We start from the raw sequence: 21,854 nt of genomic DNA, 5'->3' as shown, positions 1-21,854 counted from the left end.
GGAATTCAAAGGGAATAGTGAAGAATTATTAGCATTAATTAATTCCCCAAAGAAAGAAAATGGAAACACCTAGTAAGCAACCTGAAAGGTCTAGCATGACTCATGAAGAAGAGGAAGAAATGCAATGTGATATATCAAAATTACAAGACCAAGTACAACAAATTTCACTCTCACTAAAGGTAAATGAACCAAAGATGAATGACGTGGAAGCTAAGATTAATGGCATGGAAGCTAAGATGAATGGCATAGACGCTAAGATGGAAGCTAATATGAATGGCATGGACGCTAAGATGGAAGCTAAGATGAATGGCATGGACGATAAGATGGAAGAATTGAAGATAAATTTGAATAAGTTGCTACAAGAAATGGTCACTAATGGTGAAAGGGTAGTAAAGGAAACTCATGATGAGAACAAAAGAAATGTTAATCATGATTTCATAGACTCTAATGTTGGATTGAAGATGCACCATATTCCAAAAATCGATATGAGGAAGTTTGATGGCAAGGATCCTGCAACATGGATACAATAGATGGAGCAATTTTTTGATCTCCATAATCTGCAAAACAAAGAAAAGGTACGTATTGCAACTTTATATTTGGAGCCAAATCAATTTGTATGGTATCAATGGCTTTGCTCTTGTAAACAAATTGTCACTTTGGTAATTTTTACGGAAGAATTGATAGCACATTATGAGGATACAAAAAGTAGCACTTTTTTTAACCAATTGATAAGTCTCAAACAAAAGGGTTCAATGATGGAGCACATTGAGGACTTCCAAAAATTGAACATAAGGGTAAAATATATTCCAAACGAGCATAGGATTGATGTGTTCATAGGGACTTTAAAGGATAGTATCCAACATGAGGTTCACCTTTGGGAACTTGATTCATTGGAGAAGGCATTCAGGTTAGCAAGAAAAATGGAAAGCAAAATTATGGCAACCAGAAAGGCTACCACTCACAACTATAAAGATGGAAGTGTTGCTACCCCTAGCCTTCCATAACCTATAAGGTTGACACCACAACAATTGGAATAAAAAAGAGCAAAAGGGCTTTATTACAATTGTGATAGAAAATACGCTAAAGGTCATAAGTGTGCCAAGAAGAAATTATTCTACATAGATTGTGAAGAGGAGAAAGAAAAGGAACAAGAAATGTCAAAAGAAGAGGATATACTCCATAAAAAAACCCTAGATAAAGAAGAAATGAATCTGACCATATCTTGTAATGTATTGGCTGGAATTATCACTCGTCAAACTATCAAGATGGAAGGACATATCAAGAAGAAAAGGGTAATAGTGTTGATTGATTCAGTAAGTACCCACAATTTTATTCATTGTAAGATAGCAAAAGAATTGAATTGCTTCCTATATCCAGCACGAGAGTGTCAAGTAATGGTTACAAGTGGAGGAACCTTAAGTTTCTCTAGAAAGTGCCATAATATCAAGCTATCCACTGGAGAATATGTATTGAATAGCCCAATGCTTTCCATTCCAATGGGAGGTGCTCATGTTGTACTAGGAGTCCAATGGCTACAATCCTTGGGTATTGCAGGGAAACCGGGAAACATAATCAACTCTAACAGTATGACAAAGATTCTAGAAAAGGAACAACGAGGTGTAATTGCACAATTATGTTCACTAGATGTTTCCACATCGAAATCACCTATTTCTCGAGATCTCCAAAAGGTCTTGGACAATCATTCAAAGGTATTTGAGACTCCCAAAGGTCTTCCACCTATTCGTGATCAAGATCATGCTATTCATTTGATTCCAGAAGTGTTCCTCCAAACATCAGGCTGTACAGATATCCTTATGTCCAAAAGAGTGAAATTGAACATATGTTTGCAGAAATGCTAGAGGCTAGTATAATTCAACCTAGTCAAAGTTCTTTCTCTGCTCTAGTAGTATTGGTACACAAGAAGGATGGAGCATGGCGAATGTGTCCGGATTATAGGGAGCTCAACAAGCTCACTATTAAAGATAAATTTCTCATGCCTGTCATTGATGAATTATTGGATGAATTGCATGGATCAATTTACTTCACCAAGTTGGATCTTCTTTCAGGATATCATCAAATCAGAATGAAGATTGAAGACATTCCGAAAACAACATTTAGAACTCAAGAGGGTCATTATGAATTTTTGGTCATGCCTTTTGGCCTTACCAATGCACCTTCAACATTTCAAGGTTTGATGAATTCCATTTTCAAACCCTTCCTAAAAAAATTTGTGTTAGTATTTTTTGATGATATACTAATCTACAACATGTCTTGGAAGGATCATGTTGAACATGTTGATAGGGTGCTACAACTATTGGAGGAGAAACAATTATATGTGAAAAGCTCCAAATGTTTCTTTGGAGTACAAGAGGTGGAATATCTGGGTCATATTGTATCTCATGAAGGTGTTAAGGTAGACCCTAGCAAAATTAAAGCCATTAAGGAATGGAAAATCTCCACATCCATAAAGCATCTGCGAGGACTTCTCAGGTGGACAGCGTATTATCTCAAGTTTGTTAAGAATTATTGGAGAATAGTGGCACCTCTAACAACATTATTGAAGAAAGATGCATTTTCATGGACTCTAGAAGCAACAAAGGCCTTTGAACATCTTAAAGAGGCAATGTGCCAAGCACTGGTCTTAGCTACACCGAACTTAACAAAAACCTTTATTGTGGAATGTGATGCTTTAGGAAATAGAATTGGTGTTGTTTTAATGCAAGATGACAGACCCATTGCTTTCGAAAGTCGTCTAATCAAGGGAAAGTATTTACATAAATCTATTTAAGAGAAGGAAATTTTGGCAATACTACATGCACTTAAGAAATGTCGACCCTACCTAATGGGAAGACACTTCAAGGTAAAAACGAATCATGATAGCCTTAAGTACTTTTTAGAACAAATATTATCCTCTGAAGAGAAAAAAAAATTGGTCACAAAGATGTTGGGTTATGCCTTTGAAATCGTCTACAAAAAAGGGAAGCAAAATGTTGTGGCAGATGCACTCTCAAGAAAGGATGGGGATGTCGAAGCATTGTTGTGCGCCATTTCTATTATCCAACTAGATTGGATAAATGAAGCAAGGGAGGAATGGAAGAATGACGAAGAAGTGTGGGAACTTATTCGAAACTTACAACAAGATTCTAGTACATCTGATACATTCAGCTGGAAAAATGGTTCGTTATGGTACAAAGATCACTTATACCTCTGTAAGAATTCCCAACTCAAACAAAATATTCTTATGGGATTCCACACTTCTCCCTTAGGAGGGCACTCAGGATTTTTAAAAACTTACCATAGGGTTAAGAAGGATTTTTTTTTTGGGTTGGCCTTAAATCAGATGTTCAAAAGTTTGTGGCAGAATGTTTGGTTTTCCAACAAAATAAAGTTGAAACAATTAAGACCCCAGGTCTATTACAACCTTTATCCATTCCAAGCCAACGTTGGGAGGAGGTTTCAATGGATTTTATCACAGGTTTACCCAAGTCTGAAGGAAAGAGTGTCATCATGGTGGTAGTTGACAAACTTACCAAGTATGCACATTTTTGTGCATTATCACATCCATTTAAACCCAGTACAATTGCTATTGCATTTATGGAAACAATTCAAAAGCTACATGGAAGCCCAAAGATTATTGTAAGTGACAGAGATCCCATTTTCACTGGAAATTTTTGGACAAAATTATTTTCTTTCCTTGGTACTCAGTTAGCTCATAGCTCATATTATCATCCTCAATCTATTGGGCAAACTGAGATAGTAAACAAATGTTTGGAAGGATATCTTCGTTGCTTTGTATCTGATAAACAGACAAAATGGATCAAATGGTTGCCTCTGGCTGAATGGTGGTATAACACTTCCATACTACAGCAAAAATGACCCCATTTATTGGACTTTATGGATATCGGCCACCGTCCATCACATCATATTTAAGAGAAATTTCTAAGGTTCAAGCAGTGGAACATCACATCGAGCATCAACAACAAGTTCTCCAACTCTTAAAGGATAACCTCGTGTTGGCACATAATAGAATGAAACAACAGGAAGATCAACATCGCAGCGAAAGAAGTTTTGATGTAGGTGACTGGGTATTCCTACAGCTAAAACAATATAAACAAATGCCCCTCAAGCAAGCTAAGAAGGATAATAAATTATCACCAAAGTATTATGGTTCGTACAAGGTGTTGCAAAAGATTGGTACTATGGCATACAAATTGGATCTTCTGGCAACTTCTCGATTACACCTAGTTTTCCATGTTTCATGTTTAAAGAAGGTTATAGGCGACAAGCTCCTAGTTCAAACAATATTACCAGAACTTGACGAGGAAGGAAAAATTATATTGGAACCGGAAGAAATTTTAGAAACAAGAACTCAACAGCTACGAAATTGATCAATTTCGGAGTATCTCATCAAGTGGAAGAACTTATCCGCTGAAGATTCCACATGGGAGGATGAGAATTTTATACAGAAGCATCTAGAACTACTCAAGCATTGAGGACAACACCTTTTTGAAGGAGAGGGGCATGTTGGGTCCCTATAATACTAGTGATTCCCCCATTACTATTGTAGTTGTATCCCTTATTAATATTGTTATTACTGCGCCCCATAGAATCCCTCTATTGTTATTTTTGTGCCTTTATATTATTATTGTTAGGTCGGCTTGGTTATATTGTGACCCCTTATACTCCTATATATAGAAAGGAGGTTTTTTCATTTGAATCATCCAAGAATTGTTCATTTGTGTAATGTAAAGGAGGTTGCCCCCTCGAAGAGGCTGAATCCTAAGGCATTGATCTATATTTTCTATCATTTTGTGAGCTGGTTCCATAACATAGTACTCACTTGCCATCCCTCAGAGGATGAGTTATGCAACAAAGGGCAAAGGGAAGGTTGAATTTGGGAGTTTAGAGCTTGGAAAATGCATGACGAACCATCATATTTTCTCGATGCATCCTAGCAAGCCACGAAAAAACTAGGTTTGCAACCCATGTGATAGGCATATGGTACTTGATGCATTGGCTCAAAAAGATTGGATGCTTGACTCCCGAGACAGGCAACCCTCTACATCATATGGTTTCACGTATGAAAGTTTTAAACCATGTAATGTGATATATATAATTATGATATGGGGACTAAACATTATATAAATACATCATTATCAACTTCTCGAGTTTTACACTTTTAAGAAGTTTAGCGCTCAATAGGAATCATGGTCCAAGGGCTATAATACTAAGTGGCATGGTAATTTAATAATACAATAATTAAATAAAATGTTGAAATTTTTCCATTTAACCCTAAGTTGATTGATTAGGGCATTGATATACCTTAAATAGAATCAAATTTACATACAAAGCTTTCTTGAAGTCATATTGAAGATGTATACTAGGGAAAAGCGTGCGGCATATGTAGAGCCTCGAGTAAGGTATGTAGGAAAGGTAAATACATCTCAAATAAGTTCATGTTTAATAGGTAGTAAAGGTTATGATTCCTTTGTAAGTCCTTTCATGAACAAAGAAAATACAAGTATACCTAATAGAACAAAAAGTAAACCAGAAAAATACAACATTCCTTGTTTTTGATGGAGATAGTTAACATAAAAAGAATGAAAAAAAATGTGTACTAATGGTGATGAGGTTTATGAAATTGGAACTCTTAGGCCCAAACCTCTAGCCAGCTTAGGGATTCAAGTATATCCCATGTGACCAAAGACTATTTTTCTTCTTTCTTAGCTCCTATACAAAGGAATTTTGTATATAGGGTGGTGATGGTTTTAAAGATTTATTTGGGCTAAGACTGATAGTTGGTAAATTTGGAGAGCGTGAAGGATGAACTTGAGAAGGATAAGACAAGATGCCGATTTGATTTTATAGAATGCCCAAATATTCAGTTTATCTTAGAGATGCTGAAGTATGCAGTACTAGTAGGCTACTCACAAGGAGTTCTCCACTAGTGGGTCTCCCAAGTACTTAGCAGGGAGTTTACCTATTTGGAAATAAAAAATATGAGCTAGATTTCTTTGAAAATTAATATTTGTATTCAGAGTATATATATTCAATTTGTTGGCATTGATCATCGTACCTAAAGCCTCCATGAATTCATTGAGAGTGGTTTTCAAAGTCATAGTCTCCCCACTATTGGAATTAGAAAGATATAATATCATCAATGAACTATTGATGAGTGACAGGAATATCATTTCCATATAGGAAAATTCTTGTGATTTTATCTTGATTCCCTGATGCTCCAGTCCCTCTTTTCTAAGTATAAATAGAAAGGGTAAAGGGGTCCCCCTATCGAATACCTTTCGAAGGATTCAAATTCATTGTTGTAGAGCCATTCAGAAGAATGGAAAAGAAGCGGATATAGACTAATGATTTGATCTAGGAAATCCAATAGTCCGAAAACCCAAAGGCTAGGAGGTTTTGGAGAAGGTATTCCTAATTTAACTAGTCATAGGATTTTTAGAAGTCTAGTTTTATTAACTTTCCAACCTACTTGGATATCTTTAGGGAATGGATACGCTCATGAGCTACCACTATCTCGTCCATAATTTGGCATACTTTCATAAAATTCGTTTCCTCTGGTGAAATAATACTACTAAGTAGAGGTTTTAGATGAATAATAATGAAATTCGATATAATTATAAACAACATAAATTAAAGGGTGATTTCTCTAAAACCTATTGAGTTGTTCAATCTTCCAGATTTGGGAATTAATATAGTAAGAGTAACATTAACGCAAGGCCATACCTTTTGTAAATTGTGGGATTCTTCAATGAGAGAATGAACCTCTAGACCTAAGAAATACCAACAAGCTTGAAAGATTTCCCTTGTAAAGTTGTTTGGTGTTCAGTATTTATTCTTTGGCATCACCATCACCACCTTGTCCACTTCCACAAATAAGGCTAGTCGCATTAGAGCTTCATTCTAGGACAAATAAATAATGTTTGGGATATGGGAAATCATTCTATGTATCATGGCTTATCTATTAGTAGTGGGATCCCATAGTAGGGAGTGATAGTATGAGACATGTTCTTGATCCAACTTTGCATGTCGCACTATACTTTTCGTATCCATAGAGGAGAGAAAAAATATCTTATCTTTATGTTAATGCTTCAGCATTTCTTATGGAAGAATTTCAAATTTTGTTGTCCTTTTTTTAGCCGGCGCACATGGGATTTATATTCCAAGAGGGTCTCCTCCTACTTCCTCCACTATCCTATTTTATTTATCAATTGTCACTCTTCCATTATTAGGGAATCCGTGCATTGAGTCAGAATAAGCTGTTGTTGGACTTGTTCCATACAATATCCTAGGACCTTTTTCTCTTTGATAATATGGTTGAATTATTTTCAATTCCATTATTTGAGTATGACTTTAAATTATTTGACTTAACTTTGAATATATACAATTTTTTTATTCCTTGAATTTGTATTTCCTCCCACCATTCTTTGGCTTTTAGAAAAAAATATGGATCATGAATCCAAAATCTTTCATATCTAGAGGGTCAATTATGGGGAACTAATTTAAGGTATAGTTCTAAGTGAATTGGCCAATGGTATGAGCCAATACTTGGCATAATGGAAAATTCAACAAATATATACCTTTCCAATAGAGCCTTTAACATTATAAACTGGTCGAGTCTAGTAGCCACTTATGTTTCCCTCTTCTGCAGTTATTCTAGGTATAAACCTTGTTGATAGTTTTTAGGTGTACCACATGGATTTGATGAATGATATTAGTGAATTGCGCTTCTCGTTCTAATATTTTGATCCCCCCATTATTCTCTTCCATATATTTAATAAGATTTAAGTCTCCACCTACAACCTAAAGTTCATCATTATGAAGGTATAGTATGGTTCTCATATTTTCTAGGAATGTTAGTTTTTCCATAGGGATGTATGGTCCATATATTGACATTAAGAAGCTCGATTTCTTGGCACCTACATACTGAAAGTGGCCCAAGGTAATATAGTGCAGTGTTATCCAATAATGGAAAGACAACTCATGAGGGTTCCAAAGAATGGCTAATCCCCACGTGCTTCCTATGGCATCCATTTCTATGGCCTCACAACCCCTCCAACTTTGAGAGGTAATTTCCTTGCTTATGTCACTTGAAACTTTCATTTCTTTTATCATAAATATAATTCAAATTTCCCTTCTAATTTGGTCTCTAAGATTTATTTTTTTACATTTGTTGTTGAGACCACATATTATCTAGGACATAATCTTCATTACGTGGAATGTTTGGGTGAGGCAAACACCTTGGATAATAATGACACCTATCTTGTATTAACTAGGTGTTCCCTAACAATATGAATTGAGAATTTATTTGTCCTTTTGCTCCCTTTTTTGAATTATTTATTATATTGGGTTTTTCATTTCTCGCTTTGTGCAAGCACCCCCAAATCCTTTCCCAATCATCCCACCACCCCATTGGATGCTTGCAATTTGTCCTTTAATGATATGTTTAATGATATTAGGGTTTCCTATTTTCTCAAATCATTCTCATATATTTATTTTTCCTCTCTTCAAGAATGTTTAAAAGGATTTTCTTGTATCTTTTCTAGATTTTAGTCTCTTCCTTTTCATCCATTCTTGTCACATCACGAACGAGTACCTCCTCCTAGGATGGGATTTCTGGAGCCTTTATTTTAGGTCATATTTTTGCTTGGGCCTCCTATGCATTTGATTCTAGATTCAAGACATATTCAGGAAACTTTGTGTGAGTTTCTTTATCTTTAAGCACTAAATATTTATTTTTGATTGGAATTGAGGTTACCTTTGGTTGAGAAGATCAATTTCTATGGTTTATCCTTTTGGTTGTTGCTATTTGAAAACCATCTAGAGTAGTTGATTGATATCCCTTTTTCATTTCTTCATGGTGGATTGATACTCTCTGAATAATGGCCATATTAATATGATCTTCAATGCATAAAAGGGAAATGTTCATGATATGGAGGTTGACTCTATATCTCATCTTCATAGGAAATTTAAATAGGCTTCGGCAATGGATGAGAGATATACATGTAGACACATATTCTGGCATATGAGGTATACCTCCCTCATTTGGTGACCTCTAATAGCTCAATAAAAGAGCCTATTGAGTTTCTGATTCCTTCAAGAATCTTTGGATCCTAAAATTCTTTGGGTGGTGAAAAAACTCTCAGCCATGATGGGGCTACTAAGAAATGCTCCTTTTCTTGGTCATAATGTTCCTCCTAGAACCACATAAGTAGACCTGCATTATTATATAAGTAGGGTCCATTTTTTAACACTATTGCCCTATCTTCGAAGATTGCGAAGATGGCCATAAAGAAACCTTTGGCCCCTGTTTCCAAATTAATTTGACCTTTTTTCTACAATTTGTTGTAGGTCAATCTTATGAGGCCTTTCTTTGAAGGCTATATACCATTAAACTTGCAAATAAATGTGCATCCTTTCATTTATTGTCCATATCCATCCAATTTATTAGGCCTAACCTCATATTTGGCCATTAAACTTGCAAATAAATGTGCATCCTTTGATATATTTTCCATATCCTTCCAATTTATTAGGCCCAACCTCGTATTTGGGTTTGGTTGCTACTTTAGAAAGACAAATACTCTTGAATTATGATTTCCATTGTGCTCCTAGAATCATAGTGTCATGTGATTCTTCTCCTTTTGTTTAATGATCTAGATCCTCCCTCTCATGTAGCATGGTTTTCTCCAATTACAAGTTTTTGTAGGAAGGACTCCTGGGGTGAGTAGTCATGAATGTAATCATATCTAGTAGCAGTGATAGTATCCAAATATGATGTGTCTCCTTATTGGGCATGCACAATTATTTAGATGCAAGCGATGCTTGTAGACTTTTTTTCTAAAACCAAGCCCTTACCCTAGTAAAACTCATTAAAAATAAATAAATAAATGTTAGATTTATAATAGTTCAATATTATTTTATAAATTTGGCATTTTTCATTACTTCAAAATGAAATTACATAGAAATATATAACTTATTACTAGTCTACCAAAAAGAAAACCATAACAGTTGCACGAGTTCAAATTTTTTAGGTTACTAATACCTTTTCACATAGAATTGAAAACAAAAAAGGTATAAACAAGTTGGTTGTGCTATACCAAAAAGAAAACCATACCAGTTGCACGAGCTCAAATTTTTTAGGTTACTAATACCTCTTCACATAGAATTGAAAACAAAAAAGGTATAAACAAGTTGGTTGTGCTATTCCTTTATGTACTCCGACATACGTAAACACAATATTTCACTTAATGCATAAAAAGGTTCCAGAGGAGCATGACAACTAGTGAGGAAGATACCTATGGATAGGAAGAAATATTTATTTTTTACTCTTCCCCATATTAAGAAGTGAAAAAATTACTATGGTTAGTAAATTAGTTTTTTTATTTTAGTTTACATTGTATTTCTATATATAGCTAGGTAACATGAGAGTGCAACAACAATTAAAACATTTTAATTTAAATTAAAAATATTTTTTTAATTTTTAATTTGATAATTTAAAATATTATTTTACTATCTTTTAAATATAACATTATATAACAACATTTCTGAGGTAGAGCAGCTAAAATAAAAGTTTAAACGGTTTACTGTGAATTATATCTGAAGCGTTGAGAATCCTATAGGAATAGTTAAACAAACCAGAAATAGGAAATATCTCTCAAGTCTCTTGCGCGTGAATTTTGTGTGGATTCTGGTGATTTTGGTGTCTGGGGGCGAATAAAAAATATCTCTAAGGAGTCTCTAGCGGATGGATTTTCTGGTGATTTTGGTGCCCTAGTGTTTCAGTTTTACTGTATTGTTAATCTCCAGATTTCCGGATTTCCTCGGACAATGCAGAATGAAATCAATAATGGCGATGGTTCGCCTGGATCTCGAGACCGGTTACCAGGACTGTCGAGGGGTCGCACAATTTCCTAATACGGGGTTATTCCCTGGCCAAGGGCATGGGCGTTGACAGGCACATTCCATTGAGACTTTCGCTGCGGGAGGTTATCAGTGGGCCATTTATTTCTGCCCGGACGGCGTGCGTGCAGAGGACAATTCGCTTTTTGTTCCGGCTTTCGCTGGTCAATGAGGACACGGACGTTTGCGCTTCCTACGAATTGACTGACGTTGGTGGATCAAAGCGGGAAGGGCGAGCACAAGAAGTTCGAGGTCAAGAACAAGAAATTCGAGAGCAGTTCCAAGAATTTCCACCCCGTGTGGGGCTACAAATGGCACTTGAAGCATCCAATTACCTCAAGTATGATTACCTGAAAATAAAATGCAAACTACGTGTTAACGTCTCTGCCAGCGAATACGCTAGGTTACACTCAGCAACTGTTCCTGCACCTGTTCCCGAATCACAGTTAGGTTCACAGTTTGGTGCTCAGATGTAATATTTGATGTGTCTGGGCAGAAATTTCACGTCCATAAACTTGTTTTGGCTGCACGATCCCCAGTATTCAGAGCAAAATTTATTGATTCGTCCGAGCAGAATAATGAAGTTGTTATTACAGAGATGGAGCCTAGATTGTTCAAGGCTATGCTGCATTATATTTATAGAGACACCCTTGCTGATGAAGAGCCTTCGTCACCCAATTCTTCTTCTTCTTCGACAACTCAGACATTGACAGAGCACTTACTTGCCGTAGCAGATGCGTATGGTTTGGGGCGATTGAGGCTACTTTGTGAATCAAAATTATGGAGAAACATATCTGTAGATACAGTTGCGTCCACTATTGCTCTGGTTGAGAGTTGCCATGCAACGGATTTGAAAGCTGCATGGCTCAATTTTGCTGCATGAAATCTTCCAGAGGTTATGCGTTCAGAGGGTTTTGACTATTTGAAAGAGAAATGTCCTCTACTTCATTCAGAACTTCTAAAGACAGCTGCTGCCTTTGAGAATGATTGGCTTTGAAAGTAGTAGAAGTGTCTGGCTGAAATTTCCAATGGAAATGACATAGCATTAGAGTTCCTATTGTCTGTGGGGGATCATTATAAGAAGAATGACACTGTTGACTGACTTTCAATGGTTGTATATTGTATCTGTGAACGCTGAGAAGGCGATTTGCTAGAAAGTTAAACTTCAGTCTAGCCGAATTATGAGGGACATTTTTAAGATACATATCTGTTTGTGCTTAATGTAAGAATCGTAGATGAAAGTATACTTTTAATAATCATGTCTGCAATATTGGCATCGGCGATCCTACTGTACAGCATATTATTGCTCAGTTTTCTTTGATGTGTTCTGCTCAGCCTTCTGCTTCTATTTTTTATCAATTTGTAAATAAATTTTCCTTCCTTATAAACTTCTCTGGCAGCAGGTTACACCAGGTTCCTTCATGTTATAGTATGATCATGGCTTTGGTGATTCAGAGAACATATGAATTTATTATACATGCTCTAATAACTTTTTTCCTAATTCTGATGGGAAAAGGAAACACTGTTTATGTCTTTTTCATATTCATGCGATTCTCTTATTCATGTGTTTGCTCATGTCAATTTTTAGTTTGCCCCTTTTTTCGAGTGTTAGATTATAGGTTTTGAATTACTGATAAGTAGGGGTTTTCTCTTTAAATAATAATTAAAAAGAGAAAATTTCTATAATTACAAGTGAACAAAAATTACTAGTATAAATATTATGAATATGGTAATTTTTTTTGTTTTTTCTAAATTTGAAATTTTATTGTATCAAAATGCTTTGATACAAAAATATATAACACTATGTAAGTTTAGTTTTGTCACAATGTGTCTCAAAAGAATGGATGATAGTTTAATGTTTCAAAATGTTAACAACTATCACTATGAAGCCCATTATAATGGAATAAATTGAGTTGCAATAAGTAAGATACAAATACCAAATAGCTAGACATAACATCAAGAAACAAATGAAGTAAATGAGGTTGGATCCTAAGCACTAGTTCCTACTAATGTTAGAGGTTGCACACCACATTGGAGATGGTCTCTTATGTGAGTAAGCTAAGCATGAAACTAGCAAGACAAAAGTGGTCATGAAATTGAAGTTGGATTTCATTGCGGTCTTATGATATCATTGTAGTCTTCATGTTTTTCTTCAAGACTCTACCAAAGAGTGTCTTCATATGCAAGGGGAGGGTAATGTAGTTCACATATTGGCTCCATCTTACCCTAGTATATCTAGTGTCATGAACCCAATTGGCTATTTTAGCTTGAATTTTTGAGTCTGAGTAGGGTTGTTAGTCATCTACGGTCAAGGATTCAAGTTGATGAATTTCCTAGTGATTTTTGGAGAAGCACACGAGTAGAAAATGGTTTTTTCATCTTGAGTTTAGGATTTTGTTCACAATTAGCTATAGGGAGCTCTACCACTACACCCTCGAGGACAACACACCCTTTGTTGAGGCATATTATAGTAGGTTTCCATAGAAAAGATAAAATTATCACCCATAAAACCTAGATACGAGGGGGAATCTAAATTACAATACTAAATAAAAATAAATCTGAGGGAGACATGACTTACCACAATATTTTTTGTTGCCTTATTGTTAAATGGAGCAACTAGGGGGAGGAAAATAAGGACTTTGGATAGGGTCCAGTAACCACCGAGAAATAGAAAGACCAAAACTAATGCTCACTAGCATTGTGCTATGAGAATTACATACCAACAACCACCAAACAAAAGATAAACCATTAAAGAAGTTGAAAAAGAAGAAGGAATTGAACATAGGAAGAGATTCCCAATGTTGGATGACCCACCATGAATGATCCTAGACCAAAGATCATTTTCATTCTTTCTTAGCTCCTCACCAAAGAAATATTTTACATAGGGTGGTGATGGTTTTAAATATTTTTTTCGGGCTACTAAGAATGATAGTCCGTAAATTGGGACAGCATGAAGAATGAACTTGAGAAGGACCAAACGACATGCCAATTTTAGTGTGTGGAATGCCAACTGTTCAGTTTGGTGTAGAGTAGCTAAAGTATGCATTTCTACTAGGCTAATCAAGAGGAGTTCTCCACTAGAGAATCTCCTAGGTACTTAGCAGGGAGTTTACCTATTTGGAATTCCCTAAGACGAGTTAGATTTATCTAATAAAAAATATTAGTATTAAAAAATATATTCAATTTGTCAGCATTCATCATTGAATTCATTGAGGATGGTTTTCAAAGTCATAGTCTCCCCCACTATTGGAATTAGAAAGAGAATAATATCATCAATGAATTATTTATGAGTGATGGGAATATCATTAGGATATAGGAAAAGTCCTATGATGTTATCGTGATGCCCTAATGTCAACCCCTTTTTTGTAAGTATAAATAGAAAGGGCAAAGGGGTCCCCCATGTCGAAGACCTTTTGAAGGATTGAAATTCATTGTTGTAGATCCATTCAGAATAATGGAAAGGAATGTGGTAGAGACTAATGATTTGATCCCAATGGTCTGAAAACCCAAAGCTAGGAGAGTTTGGGGAAGGTATTCCTAATTTTATTGGTCATAGGATTTTGAGAAGCCTAGTTTTATCAACATTCTAAGCTACTTGGATCTATTTGGGGAATGGATAACCTCTTGAGCTACCATTATCCCGTCTGTAATTTTGCATCCTTTGACAAAATTGGTCTGCTTTGGTGAAATGATACTACTAACTAGAGGTTTTAGATAGCCGATAATGAAACTCAATATGATTATAAAAAACATAAAGTAAAGGGTGATTTCTATAGAAACTTTCGCATTGTCCAATCTATTACATTTGGGAATTAATGTAGTAAGAGTAAGATTAAGACCAGGCCAATCCCTTTGTAAATGGTGTGATTCTTCCACCAGAGAATGAACCTGTGGACCTAAGAAAGACCAACAAGCTTGAAAGAAGCCCCTTGTAAACCCGTTTTGGTGTTGGGTATTTATTCTTTCTCATCGCCATCACCACCTCCACAACTTCTACAAACAAGGCTAGTCATAACAGAGCTCGTTTGGGATATGAGAAATAAATATTTGTATGGTTGTTTATCTATTAGGAGTAGGATCCCTTAGTAGGAAGAGGCAATAGTATACATGTTCTTGCTCCAATTTTCCATGTTGCACTAGACATTGGGTATCCTTAGAGGAGAGGTAAAATATCCTATTATTATGTTAATGCTACACCATGTCTTACGGAGAAATTTCAAATTTTGTTTTCCTTCTTTTAGCCATCACACATGGGATTTATATTTTAAGAGGGTCTCCTCCTACTTCCTTCAATACCCTATTTGATTTATCAACTATCCATCTTCCATTACTAGAGAATTCATGCATCCAGTTAGAATAACCTATTGTTGGACTTGTTCCATACAATATAATAGGACCATTTTCTCTTTGATAATATGGTTGAATTATTTTCTATTATGTTCTTTGAGTTTTATATTAAATTCCAACTTAATTTGGAGTATATGCACATTGTTTCTTCCATCGGTTTGTATTTCCTCCCACCATCCTTTGTCTCTTAGCAAAAAATATGGATCATGAATAAAACATATTTCATATCTAGAGTGTCGTTTATAGGGAACTACTTGAAGGTCTAGTTCTAAATGAATTGGCTAATGGTCTGAGACAATACTTAGAATAATGGAAACTTCAACAAAGGGATCCCTTTCTAATAGAGCCTTTAAGATTATAAATTGGTCCAGTCTACTGCCACTTAATGTTTCCCTCCTCTGTGGTTATTTTGGGTATAGACCCTCTTGATAGTGTTTAGGTCTACTACATGGAGTTGATGAATGAGGTTAGTGAATTGTTGGGCCTCTATTTCTAATAATCTTTTCACCCCATTATTCTCTTCCAAATATTTAATAAGATTGAAGTATCCACCTACAACCTAAAGTTCATCATTATGAAGAGATCTTATGGTTCTCATGTTTTTGTAGGAATGCTAATTTTTCCATAGGGATGTGTAGCCTATATATCACCATTAAGAAACTCAATTTCTTGGCTCCTACGTAGTGAAAGTGGCCAAAGATAATATAGTGGACTGTTATCCAATATTGGAATTACACCTCCTCAGGGTTCCAGAGAATGGATAATCCCCATGCTCTTCCTCTCGCATCCATTGCTATGACCTCGCAACCCCTACAACATTGAGAGAAAATTTCATTGACTATGTCACTTCAAACTTTCATTTCTTTTATCATAAATATAATTGGTATTTTCTTTCTAACGTCATCTCTAAGATATATTTTCTTACATTTGTTGTTGAGACCACATATCTTCTAGGAGATAATGTTCATTGTGTGGAACGTTTGGGGTGAGGAAAACACCTTTGATAATAATGCCATCTATCTTATATTAACTAGGTGTTCCCTAATAATATGAATCAAGGATTTATTTATCCTTTTACTCCTATTTTTGAATTCCTTGCGATAGTAGGCTTTTCGTTTCTTGCTTTGTGTAAATACCCCAAAATCCTTGCCTAATGATCTCACGACGCCATTTGATGCTTGTAGTTTGTAATTTAATCGTAGATTTGATGATATTAGGGTTTCTCATTTTCTCGCATCATTCGAATATATTTATCTTTCCTCTTTTCAAGAATGTTTAAAAGGGTTTTATTTTCTCTCTTCAAGATTTTAGTCTCTTCCTCTTCATCCATTCTTGTCACATCTCCAATGAGTACCTCCTCTACGGACTCGATTTCTGGTGGGGTATTTGGAGCCTTTATATTTGGTGAGGCTTTTGCTTAGGACTCCTCTACATTTGATTCTAGATTCATGAGATCTTCAAGTAACTTTGTGTGAGCTTCTTAGATGTTAAGCACTGAGTATTTATTTTTTATTGGAATTGAGGTTACCTTTGGTTGAGAACATTAATTTCTATGGTTTCTCCATTTTGTTGTTGTTGTTTGAAGACCATATGGAGTAGTTGTTTGATATTCCTTTTTCATTTATTCATGGTGGATTGATGGTCTCTGAATAATGGCCATATTCATAACATCTTCAATGGAGAAAATAAAAATGTTCGTAATATGGAGGTTGAATCTATATATCATCTTCATAGAAAATTTAAATAGACTTCAGCAATGGCTCAAAGATATATATGTAGACACATATTCTGGCATATGAGATGTACCTCCTTCATCAGGTGACCTCTGATATCTTAATAAAAGATCCTATTGAGTTTTTGATTCCTTCAAGGATATTTGGATCTTAAAAACCTTTGGGCAGTGAAAAAACATTGAGCAATGATGGGCTACTAAGAACTATTCCATTTTTAGGTCATAGTGTTCCTCCTAGAACCACATAAATAGACCTGCATTATTATAGAATTAGGGGCAATTTTTTAACATTGTTTCCCTATATTCTGAGATTGTAAAGATGGCCATAAACAAGCCTTTGGCCCCCATTTCCAATTCAAGTTTACCTTTCTTGTACCCTTTTCTTACAAGAGCTTTCTCCGAAGGCTATGTCCCATTAAACTTTCAAATAAAGGTGCAACCTTTCATATATTGCATATATCCTTCCAATTTATTAGGCCTAACATTATATTTGGATTTTCTTTCTCTGTCAGGAAGACACCTACCCTTGAATTGTGATTTCCATTGTGCTCCTAGAATCACAGTGTCCTTGATTCTCTACCTTTGTTTAGGGATATAGATCCTCCCTCTCCTGTAGCATGTGAATGCTTTTGTAGACTTGGAATTTTTTTGTAGGGTGGGCTCCTGCCCCTCCCTGCATGAGTACTGATGAATGTAATCAGATATAGTATAAGTGGTAGTGTCCAAATATGAGGCATCTCCTTATTGGGGATGCACAATTATTCAGATGCAAGCAGTGTTTATAGATATCATTTTCGTAAAACCAAACCATAATCGTAGCAAATCTCATTGAAAAAAATACCTTTTATATTTTTAACATTTCAATATTGTTTTTGTAAGGTTAGATACTTTTCATTACTTAAAAATGAAATTACATAGACATATATCGCTTATGACTAGTATACTGAAATGGAAATCATACCCATAGCACAAGTTCAAATTTATGAGGTTACTAATACTTCTTCAAATCAAAGCTTGCTTTAGAAAAAAAAATGGTATAAACAAGTTGGTTATGCTATTCTTTTTCGTAGTACCACATACCTAAACAAAATATATCACCTAATGCATAAAAAAATTCTAGTGGACCATGATAGCTAGCGAGGAAGATACCTATGCATCTGAGACTGTAGACCATCTCCATCATTTGAGAAGAAGGTGATGTTCAATGATATCCTAGATAGAATGGCTATCTTACAATCAACACGATCAGTTTTATCATCCAAATTAACTTGAATTTGAGCACACACCCCATAAGGATTTTTGTGTGCCAATATACATTTACAACTTGGATATACCGATAAAACTAGGACCGATAAGAGTTTCTTGTACCAAGAATCCATTATTAGGTGGCATTGTCAACATGGGTGTTTAGGATATAGTTCTAACTATAGTGCACATCACATCATCTTCCACGTGTTCATTTTCCTCATGAACTAATTTAGGAATCATCTACCTAGTGACGTGCAAAGAAGCTACTAGCTTGAACTTAGGCTTGATGATGTGAAGAGGAGGTAGGATGATTGTCCATTTATGTAGAGCAAGTGGTTCAACCATGCCTTCCAACCATGAACATTGAAATATTTTACTTATGGTTGACACTAAAATATTTTTTGTTATTAATATATTTTTGTTTTAAGTATCACATGTAAACTAAACCTGGCATTCATTACACATCATGCAATATCAATAACATTATTTATTGTAATCTACATATTAACTAGTGAAAAAAATCTTAAATTATTTTTTTACTTTCAGTTACATCATATTTCTATATAAAATTAAGTAAGAAAATTGAGGTATATTAATTATAACCCACCTCAATTAAACAAAATACTTTAATATTAATACTTTATTTTATATCTAATATAATTCAAAGTTGTAAATGAGATTTTAGTGTGATTAAATTTTCTGAGTAAATTTGAAGAGTTGAGAATCCTATAAGAATAACTAAATAAACTAGAAATAGGAAATATATCTTTCAAGTCCCTTGCCGCTGAATTTTGTGTGGATTCTGGTGATTTTGTTGTCCTGGGGAAAATAAAAAATATCTCCCACGAGTCTCTAGTGGATGAATTTTCTTCGGATTCTGGTCATGGTGCCCTAAGGTTTCAGTTTTACCGTATTGTTAATCATTTTGGTTCTATATTTGCGGATTTACGTGGACAATGCAGAATGAAATCAATAACGCTCAACACCGGTTACCAGGACTCTCGAGCGGCCGTACACATTCTTAATACAGGGTTATTCCTTCACCAAGGACATGGTTGTTGGCATACACATTTCCAGTGAGACTTTCGCTGTGGGAGGTTATCACTGGGGCATTTATTTCTTCTAGGACGACATGAGTGCAAAGTATAATTCACTTTATGTTTCGGCTTTCATAGTGTTGGTCAGTGAGGACGGAGACATTTGTGCTTCCCACGAATTGATGTTGTTGGATCAAAGCAAGAAGGGTGAGCACAAGAAGTTCGAGGGCAGGAACAAGAACATCCACAACAATTTGGATAAGTATCCCCGCACTTTTGATAAGTTCCACTGCCTGTGGGACTACAAATGGTTCTTCAAACATGGTACACTAGAGACATCCAATTACCTCATAGATGATTGCCTAAAAATAACATGCAAATTACGTGTTAACGTCTCTGCCATCGAATACGCTAAGTTGCACTCAGGAGTTGTTCTTGCACCTGTTTCGAATCACAGTTAGGTTCACACTTTGGTGAACTTGTAGAAAATCAAGAAGCCTAAAATGTAATATTTGATTTGTTGGCTTATTGTTAAATGGAGCAACTAAGGGGAGTCAAATAAGGACTTTGGGTAGGGTCCAATAACCACAGAGAGATAGAAATAAACAAACTAATTCCCACCACCATTGTTCTCTGAGCATTACATACCAACAACCCCCAACAAAAGCCAAACCATTAAAAAAGTTAACAAGGGAGAAGGAACTGAACGGAGGAAGAGTTTCCCAATGTTGGATGATCCACCCATATGTTCCTACATCACCATGAGGGAAATTTGATGACTGTCACCTCTCTCCCCTGTTATATATGTTATTTTAATTTTTTGCAGGATCCTAGAGAGCTCCTCCACTACTATCCTATGTCTTCTTCCCCCGCAATTGTCCAAAATCTAATGCATGTGTTATAGATAAACATACCCACAACTTAACCCTTAAGGAATTACCATGTATGCTAGGCCTTGGCCATGGAAATAAGACACCCTCCTCATGAAAGTGCATGCACACAACTCCCACATAACCCTAAATATATGGAGGAAGACATGATCCCCACATTGTTTGTTTGAAAGAGGAATTGTCCCACTTATTGTGGAGGAATGTCTCACACATACCAAATAAATATGAGACCAAGGTCTCTAAATGTAGAGACCTCAAACATACAGTGGTATCTATAAGAATTAAAGAAGGTAATAGATGTTTGTATGTGTGAATGCATGGGTTGGGTAGGCCACACCCACGCCCCCAATTCCCCTCTTAAATGTGCTGGGAGGTAGTGGGGTGGTGAGATACCCCTCATCCATTGTCTCAAATTTCCACACCTTGTTTGGGGAGAATTTGTCCTTTAAGATTATTTGTAGTGGTTCCTTCCAATTGGACCAGGCCTCATTATACTATGTTGTTGCTAAACAAATGTATTGGTCTTGACATCCCACATTAGCGAGGAAGTCAATGACCTTGTTACTAGGTCATTGATAATGTGAGGCAATGATGAAAGTGATAGATTGGAGTTTTTGAATGTGAGAGATAAGGTACTTTAGTCGCCAACTCTTAGAAAAATTTTCTATAGGGGTCCCATTTATTATTTCCCTCCCTATTGTTTGATCCGGATTTAAACAGGAACGCAACAAATCACAGAGATAACCATATACACAAAGATGCAGCAGAAATAATACTTCATTTCATTAATGGAAAATACTGAAATATGCTTACAACCAGAAATGGAAATAAACCAGCTAGGGCGATGGTAGCTTATCTCTAAGAAGAGATGTGATGGCTACATGCCTCTGAATTGTCTCAAAAACTGTGTTACAATGAGGCTCGAAGGCCTATTTATTGTTGAGAAACAATGGAAAACCCTTCACATCCCGAAACCTAACCCTAGAAGATGAAACGCCAAATTGTGGGCCCCATTTGGGTAAATTGGTACATCAATTTCCCAGGGTCGTAACTTTGGCATACGATCTCCGTTTGACGCATACGATAGCTCGTTAGAAAGATCTATCCGAGTACTACCACTTTGGGAGGCAACATCGGGCCATGGACCCATGTTGCCCCAGATTCCCAAAAAAACGTCGTTTAGGGCCTCAAAACGGCTCCGGAAGTTCAGGACCCGAAAAAACTGCTAAAAATAGTAAGTTGTGCTACAATTAAAGAAACTGAAAATGCTGAGAAAGACAATGGTGGGGGTCTAGGTGGACTTGGCAGGTGGCCACCAATATCCACCTGGATCATTCCTCCCCCTTAGGAAGCAATGGTCCCCATTGCGTTGAGCTCCTCCATGAGATGAGGAAACTTCTGCTGAACTTGTTCCCTGGTGAGCCACTTGCCCTGCTGAAGGAGTTGGCCTGCTTTGACAACTCGATACAGTTGGATATTCTGTTGGCGAGTGTTCTTGATCTGTGTGTCCATGATCCGATCAGTTGCAGCTTGTTCCATGCAATCTGGATTTAATTCTGTGGGTTTGAGCTGTTCTGCAATGTTGGATGTGTCTAGCAATGGTGGAAAGTATGGCCGAAGGCGGTCCACATTGAACACTGGGTGCAAGCCAAGGAATGGGGCAATGATGTGCTCCAAAGCATA

The 21,854-nt window shown here is 36.0% G+C and overlaps 1 protein-coding gene and 1 pseudogene across 1 annotated transcript; both read left to right on the top strand.

Moving 5' to 3' along the window:
- The first annotated feature begins 5,373 nt into the window (after positions 1-5,373).
- LOC149159101 (BTB/POZ and MATH domain-containing protein 4 pseudogene) lies at positions 5,374-11,914 on the top strand (annotated as a pseudogene).
- Positions 11,915-19,376: 7,462 nt separating this feature from the next.
- On the top strand, positions 19,377-19,742 carry LOC149159100 (BTB/POZ and MATH domain-containing protein 4-like). The gene has a single exon (XM_089434184.1). The coding sequence runs from the start codon at positions 19,377-19,379 to the stop codon at positions 19,740-19,742; it is 366 nt and encodes a 121-aa protein (XP_089290310.1).
- The last annotated feature ends 2,112 nt before the right edge of the window (positions 19,743-21,854 follow it).

Source organism: Pinus tabuliformis, chromosome 5_2 (genome assembly GCF_031772625.1).
Source record: "Pinus tabuliformis cultivar Carrire ecotype Pingquan chromosome 5_2, CPIR1, whole genome shotgun sequence".
Taxonomy (NCBI): domain Eukaryota; kingdom Viridiplantae; phylum Streptophyta; class Pinopsida; order Pinales; family Pinaceae; genus Pinus; species Pinus tabuliformis.
The sequence above is the reverse complement of the archived record's forward strand: the minus strand, read 5'-3'. Positions and strand labels throughout refer to the sequence as shown.